Genomic DNA, 27,830 nt, shown 5'->3' on the forward strand with positions numbered 1-27,830 from the left:
GAAAACCAAAGGGAGACGAGGAGAGAGAAACCTATGGATAGGATTCCACAGATTCCCATCGAGATCGAGGTCGAGGTCGAGGAGGCCGCGAGACGGCACGGATCCCCCCCCTCGCTCGCCCCCAGAAACGGAAAACCGGGGAATAAAATCGTAGTCAAAGACGGACGGGGAGGACGAGCAGCAGAGCAGCAGCGGAAATCCAGCCTTCGTCGGAAGCACGGCGCGGCGCTGTCAGTCGGCCAGCCAAGGTAAGAAGAGGCGCGCCCGCCCGCGCCTAACAAAAAATGACGAGAAAATTTCTTTCTTTTAAATTTCATTTCACCAGTAGTAATAACAATAATAAGTAACTAAAAATATCTGTCTTTGCGTCTGATTGTTCCCCTTGCTTTGCTTTCACGTCATTCTCCGGGGGCAGCAGACAGACAAGCAACGCAACGCAAGGGACGCAAGAGAGAGTGCTCCGATCCCATCCCCTGCCTGCCCGCGGTCTCCGCGAGCTCTTCTCCCCCCTTCTCCATTTATTAGGGGCAGGTTCACTTCTTGATCCACTCGTCTCACCTAATAGTACTAGCTCGTAGCCGGCCGCACGGATCAGCGCCTTCCTCTTCGCCGCTCAAGCTTCCGGCACCCGGCTCAGAATCTTCACTTCGTCCCGGCTCCACTTCTTGCCGATCCAGGTCAAGAACCCTCGCCTGAAATTTTTCTTGCTCCATGATTGCCCATGGCGTCATGCCATCATTCGATGGAGTCGAGGTTTGGGGTTAAAGTTAAAAAGATGTGTCAATCCGAGCTGTTCCCCGGGCCAGATCCGGTCGCCATGATTCCTCTGCTTCCTTGATAGGCGTCGGGGTCGGGGGTCTGTCGGCGGTACTCGCGTAATCTTTTACTACTATATACTTACCTTCCAAAGTCACACTACCACTGGAATTAGTAGCGACGGTTACTTTCTTCTTGGCGATGGATGGAAATAGTAATGGTTGCTTCCTTTGGGCCTTTGGGGAAGCAGCATAGGATACATGGTACTAGTATCATTTACAGCGTAGCACTGTCCTACTCCTATATCTGGCGTCCAAATTAATTTCGACACGAAGCAGTTCACTGGGGACGTTTGTGAATTGTTTACATCATAAGCTTGAGTTTATCCAATAATTTCGGGAATGTTTGTGAGTTATGCATGTTACTTTGTGGCTTTCATCTCTTATAGAAGGTTTTGGTGATGCTATTTCCGCTTTATGCGACATGTGTGTATGAGCTAATGCTGATGGTCAACTTCCTGATGTGCAGGCAGCTTCTTGACATGCGACACTGATGGCGGCGGCAGAAGCCAGAGCTGCTTGGCAACGGGCCGCAAACCGCTGCTTATTTCAGGAGGATGCAAAGAGAGCTCCAAAACTGGCCTGCTGTCCACCGACAATGCAACAGCATGAAGCAAACAGCGGGAACCCCACCAGTCCGCGAGACTGCCACATCCCGAATTTCATGCATTTGAACTGGAACCCGATGAACTCCAATCAGCCAATAGATGCCTGGTTTCTTCAGCTGCAGCCCAATTTCGGGTGCCACAAGGTGCTTTCTGGCGAGCATCTGAATTACATGGGCGGAGAAGCCAATGCCAAGAAAGTGGACAGTTTTTCGCCTGTCTCTACTCTTGACGACATCAACACGAAGAAGAGCGAGTGCCCTTCTGAGCCACCGTGGATGGTTTCGACGGCTTTTATGAAGCAAACATCTGAAGCACCTTGCGAAGGGTGCCCTCAAACGAGTCTCAAGTGCAGAGGAAATTCCAATAACTTCCTTCACGAGGATAAAGAGGTTATGGACTTCAAAACTTTTGATCCTTTGTTTCCGAAGAAACCGAAGAAGGCATGCTATGAGATGGATCCACCTTGGGAACAAGACAGGAAGTCTCAGCCCTGGTGGCAAGTAGCTGACGAGGAAGGATTGGCTTCGCTTGTTGCAGAAAGAGCAATGCAGCACATTGAGAACAATGATCTGCCAAAACCCACTCAGATAGTGCGTATTCATGGGGCAAAATTGAACGGCCATGAAAACAAGGATGGCTGTGGGAATTCATCTTCTTCTGGTAAAGAGTCGCAGCCTCGACTTCACGACACTATGATGTGCAGCTATAGCCTCTCAAGCACCAATGAGATGAATTCATCTGACGGTGGAGGCTGGCAACAGACTCGCAAAAATGATGCGCATGGGTATGTGTGGTTTCATTTGTCTTGTTTCATAACCATCAAAACTACAACTAGGAGCCCTCCTTTGTAGATTTGCACGCCATACGTACTTTCTTTTCGTTTATTATGTAGTTTTTCACTACAAGGAATCTTTTATAGCCCCATTATCTGCATATTACACCCAACCCTAGTTAGGCTGAAATTAAAGGAACAGGCTGTTTAATTAGCTCCAGTCTGTATATATGTAGTGAATCTCTGTCAGTCCTTTGTGCGTTCTCATAATCAAAATTGCAAGCCAGTTAAACTTGTTTTCGGTAATTTTGCGACAAGAACAAAAAACTTATTTTGGATAAAAGGTAAATGCACCCGGGTAAAAGTTGGCTGAATTTAATTTTAATGTAATATGGCATCATGTCCACTGATGTCCATTTTATGCCTCTTTTGTAGTATATTGTTATTATGTTATTCCTGGAAATACCTCAGGTGCCCTTTCCTTCATCCAAGCTTCTTCCAGATTTCTGTGCATTTATTTATATCATTACATTACATTTGAAATGCAGGGGCACGCAGGATTCATATAGTAGTGGTGATCATACACCAGGCAGCAAGCCCACATATCAGAATCAGAAAGACGCCGAGAGGGCCCAGCTACTGGACGCTCTTCGCCATTCGCAGACACGGGCTAGGGAAGCCGAGGTGGCTGCCAAGAATGCTCATGATGAGAAAGACCATGTCGTCAAGCTACTGTTTCGTCAGGCCTCGCACCTCTTTGCGTGTAAGCAGTGGCTGAAAATGCTGCAGCTGGAGAACATATGCCTCCAGCTCAGGCTGAAAGAGCATCAGATAGCAGCCATGTTCCCGGAGCTTCCCTGGACGGTGATGAAGGATGAGAAGGCCGAGCCAGAAGGGGAGCGAAAAGGCAGGGCAAAGAAGAAAGGCAGGAGGCAGAACAAGGAAGGTGGCTTCTGCAAGGCCATCATGTTTGCAGTTGGCGTAGGCATCGTCGGCGCGGGATTGCTCCTTGGCTGGACCTTTGGGTGGCTGCTGCCCAGGTTGTAAGTTCTTCTACCTAGCGTGCAGTTCGACGAATAGGTGGTAGGTAAAGAAAGCTCCAGATATCTGCTTTGTGGAGTAGGAGGATGAAATGATGGAATTCTTAGAACCACTCATATTTGGAAGCCTTGCTGGTGATATCTCTGCGCGGTCCACGCCACGCCTTTCGTGTATATATAGGAAGGGTTTTAGTGTACATATTTGCCAGAAATGGGTATTTCTGGCACACCTGTTGGTTCCATGGGTGATGGGTTGAAGGTGTAAATAGTGTGCCTGAGTGGTGGTGGAACTTCAAAATCAGTCGACTTGAACGGTGTGTAAGCCTGTACTGTAAGTATGTCTGTTTAGACAATGTACTGTAAGCATATGTAACTTTGTTGTCTTCTTGATGTAAGAGGAGTTGTATTAGTCGCTGGTTGGTAGCGACTACATGTAAACCTGGGCAGCAAGCCTATAACTTGGTTCTTTGTTTAATGTATGTAAGCGAAGTTGTATTACTCAGCTTGGTGTTGACTAACTGAGCACAATTTGGTGGCAATTTCATCTTTTTGTTGTTCTTGTTGATAGTTTAAAGTTACCGAGAGTTATTTTAATCTCAGAAAACAAAGTCCATCAAGCAGTAGGGTTGCAGGAGTGACTCTTTCTAGCTAAATTCAAAAGTTAACACATGCAAAACAGATTGAGACGGGTTGTATCAAAAGCTCCAGGAGAATATCTATAACAAGGACATTTACAAAGAATCTATCCTTGTCAGGAAATCATTCCGCAGACTGAACTGAAACTAGTATTACAACAGTGAGGGGGGAAAGAAATACAGTTTCGCACTCCACTGACTAATGTGGGAGTGGCAAACGGAAATTGCGCAGAGACGCTTCATCAACACTCGGTAACTGATTACCTATCCAGACCACGGCAACGAAACGCGCAGAGATGGCTCCCGAATCCAGAGATGACATCCACCAGACCCCCATGCCCAGCAACAGCTGCCATCTGTAACGGCATGGGTAGCAAGCAAGTGAGAACAGGATTTCCAGCCCCAGATATTGGGAGATGATGCAGACCCAAGAAGTGGTCTCGACTGAGCACCAAAAGGGACATGGATACATACCCCGGACGAATGCATGGAGACGGAAAATGCCGATGGAGGAGCGCACTTTATTTGCGAAACAACAACCCCGTTGATCGTGAAACGGGAGAGCGCAGGTTCAGCGCCAACCGCTAAAATCTGAGTGGACATGGATGAAAAGGAAAAATGCCGAAACAGTTAGCATGCTATTGGAAGCAAAAGAGTTGAGATAAACCATGCATGTCACTTTATTGTTTATATTACTCATCTCCCTTTTTCACATAAATAGTCTGGTAAATCTCCAATAAAATTTAAGGTGAAAACAATGGGGTATTTCTTGGAAGAAGAATACGGACTATTTTATCTCTATTTGAAGTGTCGTCCTTATATTCTCATTTCAATTCTCTCATCCAGCAACATTGCAAATTATAATTTGCCAGCCACAGACTAAAGAGCATTAAAGACAAGTCGCCATTTTATTGCATACTTTCTGCACTTGTGTGTGCTGGATCTCGAGAGGAGATCCACTAACATTTTTTCTGACCTGCAAAGTTTGTATTATGCAACTGCTTGAGAGCTACTTGGTCTTGGTTTGGCAGTCAACCAAATCTCAAATGCTTGGAAAAGGCTACTGGTGTCTTCAGTGATAAATCTCGAAGTCTTTTGTGATAAATCATACACCAGTGGGGATTGTTGTTCGCCTTAACCATATCAGATGCATGGAAATGATTGAAGTAATTGGATATGTGGGTGTCTAGTTTGTTATAGCCATAGTGCTTGCTAAACTCACTAAAGACAAGCATATGTCTCCAGTATTATTGCCTGTCCACTTTTAAGCCAATGATGAGCCGCTTCTAATGATGGGCATTGAGTAACCTTGGAAGTTCACCATACACTGATCATTTCCTGCCGATCTATAAACTAGTGACGAGCTATTTTCTATTAATGAGCATTAGATAACCTTACCAGTTTACAAGGCATTACTATAGTGGATGTTTCTTATCCATCTTCAAACTAAATAGTATGAGTTATTTCTAACGATGAGCATCGAGCAACCTTACCATTTTTTTTTTAGGGAAGCAACCTTACCAGTTTACTGGACACTAGTTTAGTGGCCATATGTATCATGAGTTACACTGAGTCATTGACCAATTTATTGAACAAAAGGGAAGGTCCATTGACCAGTTTTACTAAACGTGTTCTCGGTTAAGTTTTGGTGTTATGGGTTTTAGTTACTGTCCTATTTATATTTTGAATCGGTGAAAAAAGGGAAGAAGTGTTCGTCTATAAAACTCATAGGTATGAGCATTATAAAAACTGCTTTATTTTGAAGTTTTATTCCAACCTAGCCAGCTAACTAAAGGTCTTACTTGGGCAGGGAGGAAACAAATGAAAATGTACAGATCAGCACTTACTTGATTTTTGTCAAACAACAGATCTTGAACAGGAGCACCACAATCTGCGTTAAAGATGCACTCATTTGAAAGAAGACTCCAAACTGATATACCACTAGAAGTACCACAAGCCTGGGAATAGTACAGCCCAAAAAAAATTTAAGATACATAGCATATATCAAAAAACTTGGCTAAAACTAACAAACACTTAGTATCTATATGAGCTAGATGTGCCCAATACCAGCCAACTTTCACTCGCATCAATGGCAATGCAGCCGACCCACGAGCCCTCAAATTTCTTGTTCTGTACTGGACGTATCGTCTGCGTACACTTCCCACTTCTGCAATCTGGAGTGTCCACAAAGAGCATGAATAAGCATGATAAAAGAATAAAAGCCTACCAAAATTGAACTCATACGATAAATTTTGTTAGCATGTTGCATCAGTCTTATGGCCAGAGAAGTAAAACTAATAGGAGCAGAGATTGCTATAGCATGTTGCGTGTTTTTTCTTTGAACAAACTAGAGAGGCAGATATTGCTGTCAATACCACTAGGAACTGGAAGAGCACAGATAAGCCATATTTAAACAAAAAACAAATACAAAAACTTTCTCGAATTGAGAGGATTGCTCACCCCAGATACGGGCTGTTCCATCCTCTGATCCAGTTACCACCTAAAAAAAGCGCAAGTTTGTCCATTAATAGCTCAGGTTTTCATAAGACAATGTTACAGTACTAAAATAATGAGCTACCTGGTGGTTCGCTTCACGAACTGCGATACTATGCAAATAGTCAGTATGCCCCTTAAAGGTCATTTTACACTTGCCACTTTCCTGAGACAAGCAGACATGATCGAAACTATTCTCAGACACCTCCTCAAGCAGTCACATAGAACATTAATACTATGGATATGGAAGCTTGTGACTTAAATGATTCTTAGGCAGAAGCATATTTCATTTTAATTAATTCAGAACTTCTATATGTCATATTTTACCTCAAGAAAATACATACCACATCCCAGCAATAAGCACATGCATCACCCGCTGCCGCAAAAAGAGATCCATCCTGTTTGAAAGAAGCGTAGTGGAGAAAATCAATATCCAACAGAACCAAATAAGGAATCAAGCATTCTACGAGAAGAATGAGAACAGACTGCACATAAGAGGCTGGTGTGCTGATTGCTTTCTTCAAACAGTGTGAAAGTAAGCAAATATGAAGTACTGACCTGTTTGCTAATTGCAATGGCATTATTTTCTGGTATTGGAGACCGTGCACCCCAAGGGCCTCTATAAATTGACAGAAACATATATGAGAAAATGGAGGGCGAGAGAACTGGTGTATTCCTCAGGAACAAAGAACTGTCAGATCTGCATGTCCAATTGTTTAGTATGGAATCTTACTCGTGCTGAGGGTTAACCAAGTCAAGTATTGGTTCAACATGATCCCCTGGGGAAAAATGCAATGGTAAAATATCATGAGAAAGATCAAAATAAGTGCTCTACGTATTAATAAACAACCATTATTTTTTAGGTAGCTTAGCTAGACAGATAATTTGTTTCACTCTGCACTCATAGTAATATATTTGACTCAACTCATTGACAAACTATCATCTTTTTCATCAAGCCACAGGGATAATATCGACATAAAGCATCTGAAAAGCATTTTTAGTTTCATAGAAGTGAGCACAACTATCAAGCACCTTTACAACTGTTGATTTAGATTTCATTCATGCTCTAAAATAGTAAGGCTATATAAGATTTCATTCATTTATACTTCTTTATTCAACTGCTGTAAATCAACTATAGTATATAAGATGAGACTAAGAATATGCACAAGAAGCTGAATGTGCAAGATTGACATCTTTGCTAGTAAAAAAAATGTAGCTTTCTCTTCTTACTGAAAGTACATCTATGTAAGAACAGCTAGTTAAGCCCAATTCCAACTAATCTAGCAAACCAAGCCACGAACGGGAGCTCTTGTACATTACCTTGCAGAGAGAGTGGCAGAAGGCAGCTCTGCATCTCGTGCCATCTCCAACCCCGAATGTGGCCGTCATCCCCGCAGCTGTCACGAGCAATGGATCACATTGTAAATTTTCCTTCTTGAGAACACTCTTGGCCGACAATCCCACGGCATCAAAAGAGAGGAATTGGTGAGAAAGAAGAAGCATTTACCTGAAGAGCAGCGGCTGAATCGGATCATTGTAGAACTTGGCGTCGTAAACGGGGCCGCTGTGCGCTTGGACGATGCAGACGGGGTCGACCAGCGCGGCGGCAGCCGGCTGAATCAAATCAAGGGGAACGGGGCGTTTGTATCAAACACGGAATAGAGCAGGGATGGGGGAAGAAGGGGGAGGGGGGAAGCGAAACCTGGGGGGCGGCGTGGGCGGAGGCGGAGGAGGATATGCAGGAGGACAGCGAGAAGGAGGCGAGGGAGCCGTCGCTGGAGGCGGCGGCGAGGAGGACGTCCGGGTCGGCTTCGTCGCGCTGGTCGTAGAAGACGGCGCGGAAGAGGGTGCGGCAGGAGAGGTCGCGCTCCCGCAGGATGCCACGCCGGTACGCCGCCTCGTCCCACTCGCGCGCGTCGAGCCCTGGCTGCGCCGTCGCCGCCGCCGCCGCCATCTCCTCGCGATTCTTCGCTGCTGCTGCTTCTGCGTCCGGCAGTGAGGTACAGGGGGGCACAGGTCCGGAAAACAGCGGCTGGGCCTTGGATAAGAGTGCGGTGGGCTGGGCTGGGCCGGCCCTCGCATATATATGTGTTTTTTTCGAATTTAGAGGCAAACTGTCGAGAAGAGTTTGCAAGTTCAAAAAGTGAATTCTAGGAGAGTTTGCCTTTTTGTATATGATCTCTTCATATATATATAATTACTATGCACGGGGAATGAATCTTTGGTCTTTGATTTATTTGTGCTTATGAAGATTTTGACATGGATCAAACATCAGCAACGTTTAACCCGCAAAAAAAAAAACATCAGCAACGTCCATATAAAAATTTACCTTGTTCATATTTTTCAAATACTCTTACTAAATTAGGTGGTTTATATAGAAAATTTAGAGACCTATCAGTTGAGAATAGGCTTATAACTTTTGTCTCGAGTTAAATGCTGCACAAAAGTTACCGAGTTTTAGGAAAAAAATATTCACAACTACTACAATATCAAATCTATATAATATAATGTGTCTAGGGTACATATAGATGTGCTCTAATTATTGCACATTTAAGTGAGTGAATCAAGCATAAAGAGAAAAAGAAAAAAGAAAAAGAAAATATTCACATGAATCTCAATGTAAGATCAATGACATATGACTTAGATGTGCAATACTTATGGCACATCTAGATGTGCTTTAGCAAAACTGTATAAAAATATATCTTATTGTGTATTTAGTGTTACTAATCTTGTATTGTGGTTGTTTAAAGTTTTTTCTATAATTTTGGTCAAATTTTGTACCGTTTGACTTGAGAGAAAAAATTATAGATCTTCTTTTGGGAGACGGAGACACAAGCCTACTTGTTTTTAGGATTATGATACAGTATTTGATTTCTTTTTAAGAAATTGCAAGAACAACATATCGATGCTTGCTAAGAGTCTAAGACCAGATGACCAAATCACCATATTAGTCTCGCTATCAGCAGGGTCATCACCTCCTGCTAAGAGAATACTTTGCATCCAACCAATTGTTTTTTAGGATTATCTTACGGATTATCTAACTGAAGTCTTGCACTGAAAATTTGACTTAGCTAAAAGAGAGTATCTGAGCAATTGCAAAAATAGGGTATATTGATATTCTCGGTACCGCATGCCATACACTCAGTTTGATGGAATTGCTTATCCTTAGAAGATCTTCCATAGTTTCACACATAACTTTTTTTTTGTTTCACCCGGTCAATAACAACATAAGGACCCGCACAGAAAAAAAATAACATAAAGGGTTTTGGGGGATTGTGATGTTTGCGGATTTATCTCATGCAGGCAGCTTAATTTGTATGCTTGCAGACATATTTTTTTTAAGGAATCATTTGCACTGCACTTTATATTAAATTATTTTGGCTCAAATATCTTGGAGATACTATGTTTTCTCTATTATTGGATCAATCACTATTTGGTGCAAATTCATGCAACAATCAACCCTATAGAATACAGGGAAGCATGCCAATGCAATTTGGTCTTTATTCTATGATTGCACAGTAAGAATCTGGCAGATCAAAGAGGCTGAAACAATTTCATAGAAAAGACTATTTTGTATGATTTCACTCATAAGTTCCTGAACAATTTCTAGAGTTGCAAAGGAGGTCCTGTGCATGACTAGGCTTCAGAAAAATAGGCAACCAAATAGTATGAGTTATTTGTATGATTTCACAGGCAACCTAGAAATAGGCTTCAGAACAATCCTCCTATTCAGCAAAATAACCAGGCTTCAGAAAAATAGGCAACCTAGAAATAGTAAAAAAACATTACTACAAATTACCTAGAAGAGATTTGTGCAAAAGAAAGAAGAAGAGAGAAACACTTGAACTTTGCGTATGCTTCGTTCAGTTTGCAGACTTTCAGAGGACTTGTTGCTCCCTGAGACCACGAGACACGTCAGGCATGAACTGTCTATCTTCGAGTGGGCAACAGTACCACCGTATATGCTGGTAGTGTCCTCTTTCCTTTTCTTTTGCCTGTCCATCATGGTGCCAGCTTCTCGCCCCTTCCCTCAACCCTGATCCTACATGGTGTCTGCATCAGAGGGATTGGAGCAAACGGCAGGTTGCTGCTGCGTCGCGCAATGAATGTTTCCTCCTCCGAGGACAATCTCCCTCCCCCCTTCCACCATCACCACCTGCAACAGGCAGCAAAATCACATCACATGGATGAACTCATGATACAAAAAGAGAGGTGTACAAAGGTATAATCCGCACCATTGAGATTGACTGTATTCATGTTATATAGAGAGAGAGACATAAGAAAAATCTCCTTCGAGTAAGATACAGATGGACCTATGCATAATATGCACATGTTAACAAGACTCCAATGTTAGCAATTTGAGTAGATTTCCAATAGACAAACTTCGCAGTGCTACTGACTATCCACATTCGGCCCGAAGAAATCTTAAACACCCATTACTGATAGTATAAGTACAAGGCTCCAGACGAATAGGAGGATGGTACGAGAAAAATCTCTGGCGCCGATTAAGTTTCTAGCTAATGTGTGGCTGGAGATATTACCTCGTGTTTGGGAAACACTTTCTCCAAAACTTTGCGTGCTTCTTCATCCCACTTGTCACCAAAGGCTGGTGCTACAACCCCACCATTGGCGATGTAGAAGTTCACATACGACCCAGCTAGCCTCTGCTGCCCTAATGCCACCTGCAACCATCATACATTGTCACCACACAAGAACCAGTGAGATATCGCGAGCTCCTAAGGAGTACTCACTGAAACTATCTGTTTTGTCCAACAAATACCGGCAAAGCTGAAATCATGTAAATTTGCTTAAGTTGTAAAGGAATTTAACATCGGGTGAACTAGGGTAAGACTGCAAAGCAAAACTTAAAAATATATGTATCAAATACCCTTACCAAGCCTAGAAATGGTTGTGCTTCTTCTTCAGTCATGTACAGTGGCCCAGGGACATGAATCTTGATAATATCTAACTTCCGGCCCTTGGCATCAGTGGTATTGGACAGAACATCGAATGCGGCAGCTGAATGTTCATGCTGAGGATCAGATTTGTCGTCGATCCATGATAAGAGGACAGTGGATGGTCCCGCAAAGCAGCATATGTTGTCAACATGCCCACTGATCACTTCATCCCCTGCAGAGTCAGAGGCTCAGTAGCAAGTCGGTAGCAATGTAAGCACCAAAATGATACTCCCTCTGTAAGAAAGTATAAGACGTTTTTCGGTTTAGTTGGCTACAAAAAACCGTCCTACATTTTGTTACAGAGGTTGTAATTTAAGTAAATGGTACAGAAGAAAAAAAAATCACTTTATACACTACGAATATGGGGTGTTTTTGACTTTTAATAACATACCGTAAAGCCCTTTGGGTAACCATATGACCTTCGACACACCAAGATGAGTCTTCAGCTGGTTCTCTATCTCATCCTTACTCATATGGGGATTTCTGTTTCCATGGCATAAACACTGCTCAGTGGTGATACAGGTTCCTGTGTAGAGGGGAAGGTGCCTTTGATTTATGCAATAGGATGCAAATATTAGAGAGCTCTACAAAATCTAAATCTGAGAATCAGTAGGATAAAAATTTCAAATATAAGAGAGCTCTACTAAATCCAAATTATAAGGATAAAAATTTCTAATAGCATAGGATGCAAGAATGCAGTACAGCACTTCTGCGACAAATAAAGTGGGGGAAATAGAATGGCCAGCACTTCTAATCTTTCAGAGAGCAGAAAGTGTTTTCGAAACATGGAAGAAGTTAAGTGGGTTGATCATCTCCATGCTACCTTCTCCGTCGACATGAATGCTTCCACCTTCAAGAACAAAATTGGTTTCAAACCTAGGAATCCTCTCCAATTCCAAAACCTACAAATAAAAAATAATAGTAAGCACTACCCAGAACTCAAATATTAAACAAGACAAACTAGAGTGATTAGTTGCCAAAAAATATTAAATGCTTGTGATTTGGGATTTAGTAAAAAATTACCTTCCTGGCAACAAGGTTGTCTTGAGTTATATGTTCTTCATGTCCTGTGGATCCAAACAAGAAGTGTTTGTTGAATTCAATACATGTTACCCATTAGCTGCCCAGAGCTCCAGAATTAGGTTGCAGTAACATGTAAATTGAAGCTCTAAGTGAAAAACTTTGGCATTTGAATGCACCGAAAGCATGTGTCAACTATATTCTCACATAAAAGAAAACTGTGGTAGCAGAAAAAAATGCACGGTAATATCCAAAAAGTAAGACTATAAGCCACATATTGCAACTTTATGGGTACATTAAGAACTGTGCAAATATAATGATAAAAATAAAAGTACGGTAGTTCAAAACAATGGCAGGATATACCTTTTCTCCTATTGAGCTGATGATCTTCTGGCCCAAATAAATCATTATAACCTTGATAACAGCACAAATTAGATGTTGGTACATATTTCTTGATATCACAGACTGTGGAGATGGAGGTAGTACCTCCATATGCATTGTACTGCCAATCCACCCCTGCAATTTCTCTCCTCGATCTTGCGTCGCCTTCACGCACAACAAACTGATGATAGAACAAATAGTGGGTCAACAAAGCCATTTCCAGCGAGTACAGCGATTTCCTCCATAAAACAGAGAGGGGGAATCTTACACTGGGGCCCAAATCACGCAACCAAACAAGATAGGCGCTCATCTCTACCACTCTAACATTGGATTTATGTTCCATCAAATGGGCTACCCTCGCGTACTCCACGGGTGCAAAAAATAGAACAAAGGTAAACTTCTAGGGTGAAACCAACAAAAATTGAAGCCGATGATATTCGTATCCTGAATCTCTGACAAATGATCCCAAAAAAAAAAGGAATCTCTGATGGATGAGTCTGCATACCTGGGCAGCGTTACAGCATACAGTGACAGGCTCAAACCTTGAGATTACATCTACAACATTTGCAAAGGCTTTTTGAGCAGGGGCAGCCGCATCTCTCCAAAATCCTTGAGCATCCTGGCATATAGCAGTACAAATATGTGAGCCTCCAGTGCAAATCCTTAACTGTCAGGCCATGCGAGAAATGTGGCAAGCATTTCTTCGGAAGAGCACAAAGGCAAACTGCCACGCAATTCCACACAGGCTAAAATCAGTAGTAACATCAACATGAAGGTGAACAAATCATACTAAAAAGATGAATTACTACCACATAATTAACTACGTCCAATGTAGTCAACCATTGGTCCACTATATCTCACTAGAAGAAATTTGTTTATAAAAACTACCAACATTGTGCAGTATGGTCCGCAATCACCAATTCACCATAACAACGGTACATTTCCGAAATGTAAAGACCGCAAATCGGCAAATGAATGAAATTTTGTGAAATTTTCATCATCTAGCTAGGGTTCCGTGTTGGCCTCCTTCTTGTAAATGTTTACAGAAGTAAATAAAACTTCAAGAAAGAGCAACCAGGTCTCTCAAGAGTCAAGACTCAAGAGCACCTCAGTACTGACCGGCCACCCAATCCAGCACTGGTCGTGCGGCTCCCACTCAGCCGGCATCCGGAAGCCGAGCGCCGCCGGGGTTCCATCAAGAACCTTCCTCTCCGCCCCTGCCTTGGACGCCGCGACGGTGGCGGCGGCGGCGGCTCGGTAGCCTCGCCGGAGAAGCCGGAGCTGGGTGGGCATCGATTCTCAGCTTTGCTTTTTTTTTTTGAGACAATCTCAGCTTTGCTTCCTGCGCTCAAATTGGTCAGGGTGGACATCATCATTTTTTAAGGGTAAACTTTGTTTTTGCCACTCTAGTTTTTGTCAACTTTGCTTGAGTCACTCTAGAATTTAACATTTCACTTTTACCACTCTTAGATTTTGACAATATATCACTTTTGCCGTTCCGTGGCAAAATCAAAAAATTTAGAGTGGCAATTGTGATACATGTCAAAAGCAAAGAGTGGCAAAAGTAAAATGAAAAATCATCGTTTTTATCATGGAATGGCAGTTGTGATGTATAATGTATTGTCAAAAGTTAAGAGTGGCAAAAGTAAGATGTCAAATTCTAGAATGGCATAAACAAAGTTGGCAAAAACAAAGTTTTCCCTTTTTTTAAGGGTAAAAGCCTTTTATTATTCAAAATCCACAAGGTATGGGATACAAATCTGGTCATGTGGCTGGTCAAGCCCCACATGACGCCCTAAAAATAAAGACAGTATATTTAGCTAACTTATGGGCTTCAACATTAGCCTCACGCCTTTCAAGATGGACATCATCAACGTGACACAAAAACTGGCCAAATGGCCTGGCCCGACTATAAAAGGGTCTGGGTAGGCCGTGCCGTGCCGGGCGAAGGCCTGACCATGCGGGTCATCCCGGCACGGCACCGCTGAGGGCCAGCCCCGAGAGAGTAAGTTGACGAGCGCTCCTTCGGGAGCCTCGTAACTATCAGCGTCACTTGGCGCGCTCTCAGCCGCCCGTCACGTGTCGCGCTCTCGGCGCTTTCTTCGGATTTTGTTTTTATTTTTATTTTTCTGCACATGTTTTTGTTTTATTAAACATTTTTTATTTTTTCGATGTTTCGGTTTTTTATCGGTCTTCCTTAGCTTCAGGTCAAAAAAAATTGCGTGAAAAAAGCGTGTTTTCTTTTTTTCTTTCACGAGAGTCACGGTTTTGCTTCCGCGAAAGGCACGGTTATGCTTTCGCAAGAGTCACGGTTGTGCCTCTCGAAAACGGAAAAAAATATTATTTTTTCCTTCCGTGAGAGGTGCGGTTTTGATTCCGCGAGAATCACGATTGTGCTTTCACGAGAGTCATGGCCGTGCCTTTCGGAAACGAAAAAAAAACACGTTTTCTGTTTTTTCTTTCACGAGAGGCGGGGTTTTGATTCTGCAAGAGTCACGGTTGTACTTTCGCGAGAGTCATGGCCGTGTCTCTCGGAAACGAAAAAAACACATTTTCTGTTTTTTCTTTCACGAGAGGCAGGGTTTTGCTTCCGCAAGAGGTACGGTTGTGCTTTCGCGAGAGTCACGCCCGTGCCTCTCGAAAACGGAAAAAATGTGTTTTCTGTTTTTTTTCTTCCACGAGATGCACGATTTTGCTTCTGCGAGAGGCACGGTTGTGCTTTCGCGAGAGGCACGGCCGTGCCTCTCGGAAACGAAAAAACGCATTTTTTGTTTTTTTTTTCTTTCGCGAGAGATACGATTTTGCTTCCGTGAGAGGCATGGTTGTGCTTTCGCAAGAGGTCACGATCGTGCCTCTCGAAAACAGAAAAAAAAACGTGTTTTTTTGTTTTTTTTCCTTCAGCAAAAGGCACGGTTTTACTTCCGCGAGAGGCACGGTTGTACTTTTGCGAGAGGCACGGACGTGCCTCTTTCGAAAATGAAAAAAAACATGCTCCCAGGTTGGTTTTTTCGTACGATTTTTTTCGTGAAAAAAGTTCATCAAAACCTATCAACATGGGATCTAGTTTTGAATATCTCGACGCGAGGAATTCAACGATGAAAACGGTTCAAGATTTGGACGCATGGTTTAAGAGATAAAACATTTTGAATAAACGAATCTACGAAAAAATGGAAAACTCCCCGGTTGCGACAAGTGGCATACATGCAGCACACCACTTGTCGCAACCTGGGGAGGTGGGAGTGATCTTTGTAATGAGTACTCCTCAACTAGTGATTTCAGCAACTAATAATATTGAAAGGTCCTCTTCAAAGATTACTTTAGGTGGACTGAACATGCGCCACCGTCGCGTGTCACGTTTTGGGTGTCTTCTCGGGATTTTCTTTTTTCTTCCTGTGTGTTCGGGTTTTAGATGGTTTTTTGGTTTTTGCCCCGTCCCCCTAGGTTTTAGACAAAACAAAAATTAAAAAAAAAATCACGTGAAAAAGCGAATTTTCTTTCGTGAAAGGGACAGAGTTGCTTTTCGTTGAGGCACAAATTTACTTCCGCGAGAGACACACAACTGTGTCTCTCGAAAAAGGAAAAAAACATGTTTTTTTCTTTCATGATAGGCACAAATTTGCTTCTCGTAGAGACACAGGTTTACTTCGCGAGAGACACAATAGTGCCTCTCGAAAAAGAAAAAAAAGAAAAAAAAACTTTTGCGAGAGACACATATTTGCTTCTCGTGAAAGGCATAGTTTGCTTCATTGTTCCTCTCAGAAAAGGAAACAAAAGACTGTTTGATCGCTACCCCACCAGCTCCCCTTCGATCGATCGTTGTCAATGCTTACAACGATTTTTATTTTCAAACCAGCTTACTAATTTTTCTATCTCTCCTAATTTTATGCCGGTTAGTCTAGGCGGGAAGAAAAAGGAAATAAAGTGCTTAAAAGAGGACTTGAACCCATATCTAATAAGTAGCTACTAAACCCAATAACCAACTCAAACAATTTTACATGTTGTCACAAAAATATCAAAAAGAAACTCGTAGTCATGGGGGAATCTGAATCCTTCTTCCTTCTACAATGTCAACAAAAAGGTTAATTTCAGCATTGATAACGTTGGCATGAGCAACATGATAAAAACTATGGCATGTGTATCCTTGTAACTTCAACATTAGCACACTGGTAACAAGAAATGGCATGATAAAGTTGGTAACTATATCGTAAGAAGGCTAGTAACTACATCATAAGAAGCACGGTAACTTTAACATGTGCAACATGGTAAGTTTGCTCAAAAGTTACCAGGGGATATATTTGAACTACTCCCCCTCTCCCAGGTGAAATTTATTATGGTGTTTGACCGTAGGTTATTAGGAGTATGGTTTTGTGGATATAGTCTGAGACGTATCAGCATCCCTTGTTTAATCCCTACTCGTCCTTGAGTAGATAGATGATAAAAATATTTTTTTGGTTGTGAATGACACTAGCATGAATTCTAATCAATTCGATGTAATTGCGTATGATCTTAAATGATGGTGATACAAAGCAATTGTCTATAGTTGATACAAAGCAAATAATATCAAAATATGCAAGTAAAATCATTATTGCTTTTCATGGATCAGAACTTTCACGTCACACTCATCAACACTATAAGGTTTAGAATGAATGTCAATTGTATCATGAAACGTGATGCTCAAGGTTGTATCGTATCAAATGTTTTATTATAACATGACCCAGAGCACCGGTCAAGTAACTAATCACATGACTCCCTTTTCAACTACATAGTACCCACACGATGTTCGAACACGAGCTTTGATATTTACACTTATCAAATGGACAAATAGGATAATGATGAGGTTTAATAAGAAGTTGAAAATAAAGAAAGTCGCATACCAACATGTCTGATCATCAGGCAATGGAGACGCCTTATAATCGATATTGGTGCAAGGAGTAGGAATTAATTGCCATGCAACGGACACACTAGATCTATGAGTGTATGAAAGCTCTCCTAATGGACTAGTGGGGTGTGCATCCAACTCACTTGCTCACAGAGACATAGAGCATTTGAGGATGCTCCTCATAGGAATATGCAAGCAAAGTTCTATTATGTGGAAAATCCCCAACTAGTATAGAAACATAAAGCATATGGAAACTCTCTATATGATAAATCAATGTGCTACATTATGAAACACATATGTATGCAAAGAAGTATAGTAGTGTGCCCCCTCTCTCTTATATTCCCTTCTCCTTTTATTGGTGGCTAATAGGTCTCAACTGTATCTATAATTTTTTATTGTTTCATATTATTATATTATCACTTTTATATACTTTTTATAGCAATTTATATTATTTTTGGGACTAACCAGTTAATTTTGTGCCCAGTGAAAGTTTTTGTTTTGTGCTTGGTTTTGGTTTCGCAGGAAATCCATATGTAGGAAGGTCAAAACATGACGCAAATTTTTGACGATTTTCTGGACCAGAAGAGACCCTAGAAGCTTCAGGGAAGGAGAAGACGACCACCAGGGGGCCCACATGGCTAGGTGGCACGCCGTATTTAGAAGAATTTTATCACCGCCACCAGTTTCTATTTCATGAAGATCCAATCTGGAGGCCTGTTCCGGGGCTCTGCCAGAGGGGGAAGCAATTGCCGAAGCCTTCTTCATCGACCCATGTTGCCTCCATGATGATGTGTGAATAGTTCCATCAGGACCTTAGGGTCCATAGTAGTATCTAGATGGCTCTTCTCTTTTTGGATCTTCAATACCATGTTCCCGTGAGCTTCTCACATGATCGGGATCAATTCAATGTAAGCGGTGGTGTGTTTGTTGGGACATGGTAAATTGTCACTTTATGATTAGATTATTCATTGAAATCAATTGAATTTGTTGAGGTTTTATTTGTTTTATAATTAAACAGCTTTGCATGCTCTTTGATCTATCTATCTTCTTTGGCCAAGTTCGATGGGTTTTTCTTCAGAGGGAGTGGTGTTTTGTAGTGGGTTCAATCTTGCGGTGCTCTAACCCAATGACAATAAGGGCCAAGTCACGTGATTTATTATTGCCACTAAGGGTAAAACGGCGGGGTTTTGTCATATTGATTGGCTTCTTCATGTCTACATTATGTCATCTTTCTTATTGTGATACTCTGTTTCTTGCAAACTTAATACCTTAAGATGCATGCTGGATAGTGGTTTTGGGTGGAGTATTAGTCGTAGATGCAGTTGGATCAACAGTCTATTTATCATGGATGTAATGCTTATATGATATTATATCATGAATGAGCATATTCATAAATATTGCAATCCGGTCAATTTCCCAACTGTAATTTATGTACCATGTCATTCGCCTATTTTCGAGACAGATGTCACTAGTGAACCTATGCCCCCCTAGATCTAATATCCATTATCGAATTCTTCTACACAATTGCTACCTTCTATTTGTCGTGACCTTGCTACTATCTATCTCTATCACTTGTGTTTTACCTTGTAACTAGCAAGACAAGGGGCTTGACAACCCTCTTGCCGTGTTGGGGACAAGCTTGTTTGTGTCGTGTGTGTCGATGTTGTTGACTTGTTTAGCTTGGAAGTTCCTACTAGATTGATAACCTTGGTTCTCTAACTGAGGGAAATATTTGTTGTTTGCTGCTTCAGCCTTCTCTTGGGGGAATCCCATCATCTTGCGAGAGTAAGCAGTGGCCTTCGTGGCTCTTTTCTTTTTTTGTCCCTTTTGGCTTTTTTGTTCCTCACAAGGTAGGGGCAACACTCTTAACATGATGACCAGTACAATAGTTGTACTCATAACTCAATTGATAATAAACATGATGTAAAAACATCTACTGAATTACTCTGGCAGTGTACTAGTATATGTGGTGATCTAGCATAGCAAAGACATAAAAAATAGACAAGTCATGTAAATATCATCCTGGCTATCTTACAATCATGCTGTGATGATAATAAATATCTATAATCATGTAATGGATAATGATGGAAGTTGCATGACAATATATATTGGAATAACTATGAAAATTCTATAATAGGTAGGTATGGTGGCTGTTTTGAGAAAGGATATGTGGTTTATGTGTGGGAGAACAAGAGAAAGTTCTCTCACAAGTGGTGGATGTATCAGCGAAGGATGCACCAAAACAAAATATGGATAGGTGAAGATCGCAACTCATATTCAAACACTCTACTAGTACGTCATAGTCTACATGAAGATTATCGTGAAACCAGTTACTGCTAGGGGAAGAGTTTGGTGGAGCCGAGGCCTCATTGTGCATCCCGATCCATTCTACATGAGCAGTTACTTACAAAATTCTTCAACTTAAACCCCTTACGATATTCAAATTAATTCATATAATATTATACCTCCAAGCATACTTCATTATTTTAATCACCAACATATTAACCAATGCCAACTACCAATTACTATTCAACTCTTAAAGCAAATACTCCCTCCATCCGAAAATACTTGTCATCAAAATGGATAAAAAGGGATGTATCTAGAACTAACATACATCTAGATACACCCCCCCTTTATTCATTTTGATGACTAGTATTTCTGGATGGAGGGAGTATAAGTGAAGCAAGAGAGTTCTAATCGTTTCTAATAGGACCACCACCATGCTCTAACAATATAAGTTAAGCAAAAGAGCAAATTGTATAAACAAGGACTTGGTAGCTCTCTCTAAATATGTATACCAGGATATGGTGATTGATTATGATCACACACAAAAGAAAAAGGGAATAAAATGAAAACAAAAGATGCTCTAAGTATCACACATATCATCTGAACAAATAAAAACATAGGTCCAACTGAGATTAGTTGATAGTTGTTGATAAAGAAAGGTGGGATGCCTAACAGGGCACCCCAAGTTTAGATACTTGAGACTTCTTGAAATATTACCTTGGGGTGCCTTGGGAATCCCCAAGCTTGAGCTCTTGTGTCTCCTTAATTCCTCTCATATCACAGTCTCCCCTGGATCTTAAAAGTTAAAACTTCATTCACAAAAACTTGACAAAAACATGTAAGATAGGTTAGTACAAAATAAATTCAACATCTTAACATTCTCTATTGTAACAAATCATCAAGTTAAAATTTAACATTGAACATTAAATGTCTACACATTTCTAATATTTCCATTCCCGCATAAAATATTAAAGAAATAATGCAACTATAACAACAATCTGTCAAAATATAATAGTCTGTAGTGGACGAATAAATTTCCATCCTTCTGTAACTCCAAAAATTCTGAAATATTACCACGTAACATTGAACTTATAATTTCTTACTATGTAAACATTTCAAGATTTTATCACGTTCTGACTATTTAGGAATATTTAAACAGCAACAGAAAAGTATCTGTTTCAAACAACAACTCATAAATTTATGAACCGGGCATGGTGAAGGCTAAACTTGGCACTTTATTAAAAGCAAAGATACAAAATATGATTACTAAAGTATCATTAATCATCCCCGCAAAAAAGTATCATTAATCATGTAGACACAAAAAATGAGATAATAGATCAGAAACCAACTAGCTACTACCATGGACCCATATACCAAAGAAAACTAATGTGAAGCCCATATCCGCCCGACAAATGCACCGGATATGTGGAGTGCTAAGAAAATACGTTTGAGATGGGTTTGAGGGGTTCAGTTGGGTGGCGTGATCCAAGTGGTGTTCGACATGCCCGCCCACATGTTTAGGGAGGAAGTAGGGACTCCAGTTGTAGAAGCTCTAAGCACTATTAAAGATTCTCTCGTTGCTTTCCTTAAGGACATATTCAGGTCGGTTTAGAAGATACTCCCTTCATTCACTACTATAAGATATTTTGAATATTTCAATATGAACTATATATAGACTAAAATTAGTGAACAAACACACCAAAACGTGCCTACATACATCCGATTTAGAAAAAAGTTACAACATCTTATAATAGTGAACAGAGGGAGTACGTACTAAAATGCCCTAAGAAGATGCCATTGTTGCCTGCCATAAAGGCACATGTTAGGGTCAGCTTGGGGATGCTTACTATGGAAGCCCTAGGGCAAGTCCGGTAGTTATCCCAAAATTACTCTCTTATATATGAAAGCAAGGGACTTCCTAAAACAATTAACCTCTAATTTTGTTCAATTCCAACAAGTCTCCTAAATCATATTTCCTATTTAATATTTTAAAATATCACTTAACTACCATTTAAAACCGTTATAAGTTGATCCTCTACCCAACCTTCATCGATGCCTCTCTGGCCACCATTCCCTGCACCTTGGGCGATGCCACGACAACACTGAACCACCAACGAGGATGGCCCTGACTCTCACTCTCTCTCTCTCTCCCTCTCTCTCTCTAGATCATCCTATCGGTTTTAGTGAAAAAAGGTAAGGAAACAAGCCATAGTGACTGCTACTTCTTGAGCTTGCGTTGGTTTTTCCCTTGAAGTGGAAAGGGTGATGCAGCAAATAGAGATAAGTATTTCCCTCAGTTATAGAACCAAGGTATCAATCCAGTAGGAGGTACAAGCAAGTCCCCAATCTATGCACCTGCACAAACAATCAAACACTTGGACCAACGTGATAAAGGGGTTGTCAATCCCTTCATGGTCAATTGCAAAGGTGAAATTGATACGTCTCCAACGTATCTATAATTTTTGATTGTTCCACACTATTATATTATCTATTTTGGATGTTTTATATACACTAATATGCTATTTTATATATTTTTGGGACTAACCTATTAACCTAGAGTCCGGTGCCACTTCCTGTTTTTCCTTGTTTTTGAGTTTCGCAGAAAAGGAATACCAAACGGAATGAAACCTTCGCGATGATTTTTCTTGGACCAGAAGACAACTAGGAGACTTGGAGATGAAGTCGGAGGAGTGATGTCTACTACACAACCTTCTTCTTGTAGACGTTGTTGGGCCTCCAAGTGCAGAGGTTTGTAGGACAGTAGCAAATTTCCCTCAAGTGGATGACCTAAGGTTTATCAATCCGTGGGAGGCGTAGGATGAAGATGGTCTCTCTCAAGCAACCCTGCAACCAAATAACAAAGAGTCCCTTGTGTCCCCAACACACCCAATACAATGGTAAATTGTATAGGTGCACTAGTTCGGCGAAGAGATGGTGATACAAGTGCAATATGGATGGTAGATATAGGTTTTTGTAATCTGAAAATATAAAAAAAGCAAGGTAACTAATGATAAAAGTGAGTGTAAACGGTATTGCAATGCGTTGAAACAAGGCCTAGGGTTCATACTTTCACTAGTGCAAGTTCACTCAACAATAATAACAAAATTGGATCATATAACTATCCCTCAACATGCAACAAAGAGTCACTCCAAAGTCACTAATAGCGGAGAACAAACGAAGAGATTATGGTAGGGTATGAAACCACCTCAAATTTATCCTTTCTGATCGATCTATTCAAGAGTCCGTAGTAAAATAACATGAAGCTATTCTTTCCGTTCAATCTACCATAGAGTTCGTACTAGAATAACACCTTAAGACACAAATCAACCAAAACCCTAATGTCACCTAGATACTCCAATGTCACCTCAAGTATCCGTGGGTATTATTATACGATATGCATCACACAAACTCAGATTCATCTATTCAACCAACACAAAGAACTTCAAAGAGTGCCCCAAAGTTTCTACCGGAGAGTCAAGACGAAAAGGTGTGTCAACCCCTATGCATAAGTTCACGAGGACGCAGAACTCGTAAGTTGATCACCAAAACATACATCAAGTGTATCACGTGATATCCCATTGTCACCACAGATAAGCACATGCAAGACATACATCAAGTGTTCTCAGATCCTTAAAGACTCAATCCGATAAGATAACTTCAAAGGGAAACTGAATTCGTCACAAGAGAGTAGAGGGGGGGGGACATCATAAGATCCAACTATAATAGCAAAGTTCGCGATACATCAAGATCGTACCACCTCAAGAACACGAGAGAGAGAGAGAGATCAAACACATAGCTACTGGTACATACCCTCAGCCCCGAGGGAGAACTACTCCCTCCTCATCATGGAGAGCGCCAGGATGATGAAGATGGCCACCGGAGAGGGATTCCCCCCTCCGGCAGGGTGCTGGAACGGGTCTAGATTGGTTTTCGGTGGCTACGGAGGCTTCTGGCGGCGGAACTCCTGATCTATTCTGCTCCCCGATGGTTTTAGGGTATATTGGTATATATAGGAGGAAGAAATACGTCAGGGGAGCCACGAGGGGCCCACGAGGGTGGAGGGCGCGCCCAGGGGGGTGGGCGCGCCCCCCTGCCTCGTTGCTTCCCTTACGTACACCCCAAGTTTTATGGATTGCTTCCGTTCCAAAAATAACTCTACTGAAGATTTCATTCCTTTTGGACTCTGTTTGATATTCCTTTCCTGTGAAACACTGAAACAAGGGAAAAAACAGAAACTGGCACTGGGCTCTGGGTTAATAGGTTAGTCCCAAAAATCATATAAAATAGCATATAAATGCATATAAAACATCCAAAGTTGATAATATAATAGCATGGAACAATCAAAAATTATAGATACGTTGGAGACGTATCAAGGAGCCACGAGGCGGCCACAAGGACGGAGGGTGCGCCCAGGGGGTAGGGCGCGCCCCCACCCTTTAGGCCCCCCGTGACCCTCCTGGCGTAATTCGTTCGCCTATATATTCCCAAATATCCTCAAACCACCTGAGGCATCCACGAAAACACTTTTCCACCGCCGCAACCTTTTGTACCCGTGAGATCCCATCTAGGGACCTTTTCCGGCACCCTACCGAAGGGGGATTCAATCATGGAGGGCTTCTACATCAACTCTATTGCCCTTCCGATGAAGCGTGAGTAGTTTACCACAGACCTACGGGTCCATAGCTAGTAGCTAGATGGCTTGTTCTCTCTCTTTGATTCTCAATACCATGTTCTCATCAATGTTCTTGGAGATCTATTCGATGTAATACTTTTTTGTGGTGTGTTTGCCGAGATCCGATGAATTGTGGATTTATGATCAGCTTATCTATGAATATTATTTGAATCTTCTCTTAATTCTTTTATGCATGATTTGATATCTTTGTAATTCTATTCAAACTATTGGTTTGGTTTGGCCAACTAGATTGGTTTTCCTTGCAATGGGAGAAGTGCTTAGCTTTGGGTTCAACCTTGCGGTGTCCTTTCCCAGCGACAGTAGGGGCGGCAAGGCACGTATTGTATTGTTGCCATCGAGGATAACAAGATGGGGTTTTCATCATATTGCTTGAGTTAATTCCTCTACATCATGTCTTCTTACTTAATGCATTACTCCGTTCTTTATGAACTTAATACTCTAGATGCATGCTGGATAGCGGTCGATGTGTGGAGTAATAGTAGTAGATACAGAATCGTTTCGGTCTACTAGACACGGACGCGATGCCTATATTCATGATCATTGCCTTGGATATCATCATAACTTTGCGCTTTTCTATCAATTGCTCGGCAGTAATTTGTTCACCCACCGTATTATTTGCTATCTTGAGAGAAGCCTCTAGTGAAACCTATGGCCCCCGGGTCTATTCTCCATCATATAAGTTTCTATTTTCCATCTTATATGTTTCCGATCTACAATATAAGTTTCCGATCTACTATTTTTGCAATATTTTACTTTCCGATCTATAAACCAAAAATACCAAAAATATTTACTTTACCATTTATCTATTTCTATCAGATCTCACTTTTGCAAGTAACCGTGAAGGGATTGACAACCCCTTTATCATGTTGGGTGCAAGTTGTTTGATTGTTTGTGTAGGTATTAGGTGATTTGTGCATTGTCTCCTACTAGATTGATACCTTGGTTCTCAAACTGAGGGAAATACTTATCTCTACTTTTCTACATCACCCTTTCCTCTTCAAGGAAAAAACCAACGCAAGCTCAAGAAGTAGCAGAGATCCGATAGAGATAGATAAACAAAAGATAAAATATTTTTGGGTTTCTTGGTTTATAGATCTGAAAATAAAAGATTGCAAAATAGTAGATCAGAAACTAATATGATGGAAAATAGACCCGGGGGCCATATGTTTCACTGGAGGCTTCTCTCATGAAGGTAAATAATACGGTGGGTGAACAAATTACTGTCGTGCAATTGATAGAAAAGCGCAAAGTTATGACGATATCCAAGGCAATGATTATGCATATAGCCATCACGTCCGTGTCAAGTAGACCAACTCCTTCCTGCATCTACTACTATTACTCCACACATCGACCGACTCCTGCCTGCATCTAGAGTATTAAGTTCAAGAGAACAGAGTAACACATTAAGTAAGATGACATGATGTAGAGGGATAAACTCAAGCAATATGATGAAAACCCCATCTTTTTATCCTTGATGGCAACAATACAATACATGCCTCGCTACCCCTACTTTGTCACTGGGTGAGGACACAACAAGATTGAACCCAAAACTAAGCACCTCTCCCATTGCAATAAAAACCAATCTAGTTGGCCAAAATAACCGATAATTCGAAGAGAAATTCAAAGATATCAAATCATGCATATAAGAATTCAGAGAAGATTCAAATAATAGTCATAGATAACCTAATCATAAATCCACATTTCATCGGATCTCGACAAACACACCGCAAAAGAAGATTACATCGGATAGATCTCCAAGAACATCAAGGAGAACATGGTATTGAGAATCAAAGAGAGAGAAGAAGCCATCTAGCTACTCGCTATGGACCCGTAGGTCTGAGATAAACTACTCACGCTTCTTCGGAAGGGCAATAGGGTTGATGTAGAAGCCCTCCGTGATTGAACCCCCCTCCGGCAGATTGCCAGAAAAGGCCCCAAGATGGGATCTCATGGGTATAGAAGGTTGCGGCGGTGGAAAAGTGGTTTCGTGGCTCCCCTGGAGGGTTTTGGAATATATGTGAATATATAGGACGAAGAGCTAGGTCAGAAGATCCCCGAGGGGGGCACAAGGTAGGGGGTGCCCCCCTAGGGCGCGCCCTCCACCCTTGCCGCCGCCTTGCGACTCTTCTGACTTGGACTCCAAGTCCCTTGGGTGTCTTCTGGTCCAAGAAAAATCATCATGAAGTTTTATTTCATTTGGACTCCGTTTGATATTCCTTTTCCGCGAAACTCAAAAACAAGGAAAAAACAGAAACCAACATTGGGCTCTAGGTTAATAAGTTAGTCCCAAAAATAATATAAAATAGCATAATAATGCATATAAACATCCAAAACAGATAATATAATAGCATGGAACAATAAAAAATTATAGATACGTTGGAGACGTATCAAGCATCCCCAAGCTTAATTCCTGCTCAGCCTCGAGTAGGTAAATGATAGAAACATAATTGTTGATGTGGAATGCTACCTAACATATTTATCCATGTAATTTTCTTTATTGTGGCATGATTATTGAGATCGATAAGATTCAAAACAAAATTTTAATATTGACATAAACACTATAATACTTCAAGCGTACTAATAAAGCAATCATGCCTTCTCAAAATAACATGGCCACAGAAAGTTATCCCTACAAAATCATATAGTCTGGCTATGCGCCATCTTCATCACACAAAGATTAAATCATGCACAACCCCGATGATAAGCCAAGAAATTGTTTCCTACTTTTGATGTTCTCAAACTTTTTCAACTTTCACGCAATACATGAGCGTGAGCCATGGATATAGCACTATAGGTGGAATAGAATATGGTGGTTGTGGCGAAGACAAAATGAGGGAGATAGTCTCACATCAACTAGGCGTATCAATGAGCTATGGAGATTCCCATCAATAGATATCAATGTGAGTGAGTAGGGATTGCCATGCAACAGATGCACTAGAGCTATAAGTGTACGAAAGCTCAAAACGAAACTAAGTGGGTGTGCGTCCAACTCGCTTGCTCATGAAGACCTAGGGCAATTTGAGTAAGCCCATCATTAGAATATACAAGCTAAGTTCTACAATGAAAAATTCCCACTAGTATATGAAAGTGAGACAACATAGGAGACTCTCTATCTTGAAGTTCATGGTGCTACTTTGAAGCACAAGTATGAAAAAATGATAGTAACATTGCCCCTTCTCTCTTTTCTCTCATTTTTTGGTGGGCTTCTTTGGCCTCTTTTATTTTTTTGTGGGCTTCTTTGCCCTCTTTT

The 27,830-nt window shown here is 41.3% G+C and overlaps 3 protein-coding genes across 7 annotated transcripts; 1 reads left to right on the forward strand and 2 right to left on the reverse strand.

Annotated features, from left to right (window-relative positions):
- Nucleotides 1–8: 8 nt before the first annotated feature.
- On the forward strand, nt 9–3,737 carry LOC125509138. 2 transcript variants are annotated; one of them, XM_048674037.1, is made up of 4 exons: nt 62–248; nt 419–677; nt 1,285–2,207; nt 2,744–3,737. In XM_048674037.1, exons 3-4 carry the CDS (start codon nt 1,309–1,311, stop codon nt 3,240–3,242), a joined length of 1,398 nt encoding a protein of 465 aa, XP_048529994.1. In that variant the 5' UTR covers nt 62–248; nt 419–677; nt 1,285–1,308; the 3' UTR covers nt 3,243–3,737. The 2 variants fall into 2 exon arrangements, with proteins under 2 accessions (XP_048529995.1, XP_048529994.1); XM_048674038.1 differs by lacking the exon at nt 419–677 and having other exon boundaries at nt 9–248.
- Nucleotides 3,738–3,915: 178 nt separating this feature from the next.
- LOC125509139 (THO complex subunit 6) lies at nt 3,916–8,376 on the reverse strand. Its single transcript, XM_048674039.1, has 12 exons — nt 8,066–8,376; nt 7,871–7,977; nt 7,684–7,760; nt 7,097–7,142; nt 6,922–6,982; nt 6,708–6,761; nt 6,449–6,529; nt 6,331–6,370; nt 5,938–6,044; nt 5,718–5,828; nt 4,345–4,461; nt 3,916–4,226 (listed from the first exon to the last, which is right to left on the reverse strand). Exons 1-12 carry the CDS (start codon nt 8,315–8,317, stop codon nt 4,131–4,133), a joined length of 1,149 nt encoding a protein of 382 aa, XP_048529996.1. The 5' UTR covers nt 8,318–8,376; the 3' UTR covers nt 3,916–4,130.
- A 1,614-nt stretch (nt 8,377–9,990) lies between these two features.
- On the reverse strand, nt 9,991–14,084 carry LOC125509141 (agmatine deiminase-like). Of its 4 annotated transcripts, none has more exons than XM_048674041.1 (11): nt 13,842–14,084; nt 13,228–13,341; nt 12,991–13,086; nt 12,828–12,903; nt 12,705–12,755; nt 12,345–12,388; nt 12,145–12,223; nt 11,713–11,847; nt 11,258–11,493; nt 10,905–11,045; nt 9,991–10,519 (listed from the first exon to the last, which is right to left on the reverse strand). In XM_048674041.1, exons 1-11 carry the CDS (start codon nt 14,013–14,015, stop codon nt 10,406–10,408), a joined length of 1,260 nt encoding a protein of 419 aa, XP_048529998.1. In that variant the 5' UTR covers nt 14,016–14,084; the 3' UTR covers nt 9,991–10,405. The 4 variants fall into 4 exon arrangements, with proteins under 4 accessions (XP_048529998.1, XP_048529997.1, XP_048530000.1 ...); XM_048674040.1 differs by having other exon boundaries at nt 13,830–14,080; XM_048674043.1 differs by lacking the exon at nt 12,991–13,086.
- Nucleotides 14,085–27,830: the final 13,746 nt, after the last annotated feature.

The sequence above is a fragment of the Triticum urartu genome, chromosome 5 (genome assembly GCF_003073215.2).
Source record: "Triticum urartu cultivar G1812 chromosome 5, Tu2.1, whole genome shotgun sequence".
Taxonomy (NCBI): Eukaryota; Viridiplantae; Streptophyta; class Magnoliopsida; order Poales; family Poaceae; genus Triticum; species Triticum urartu.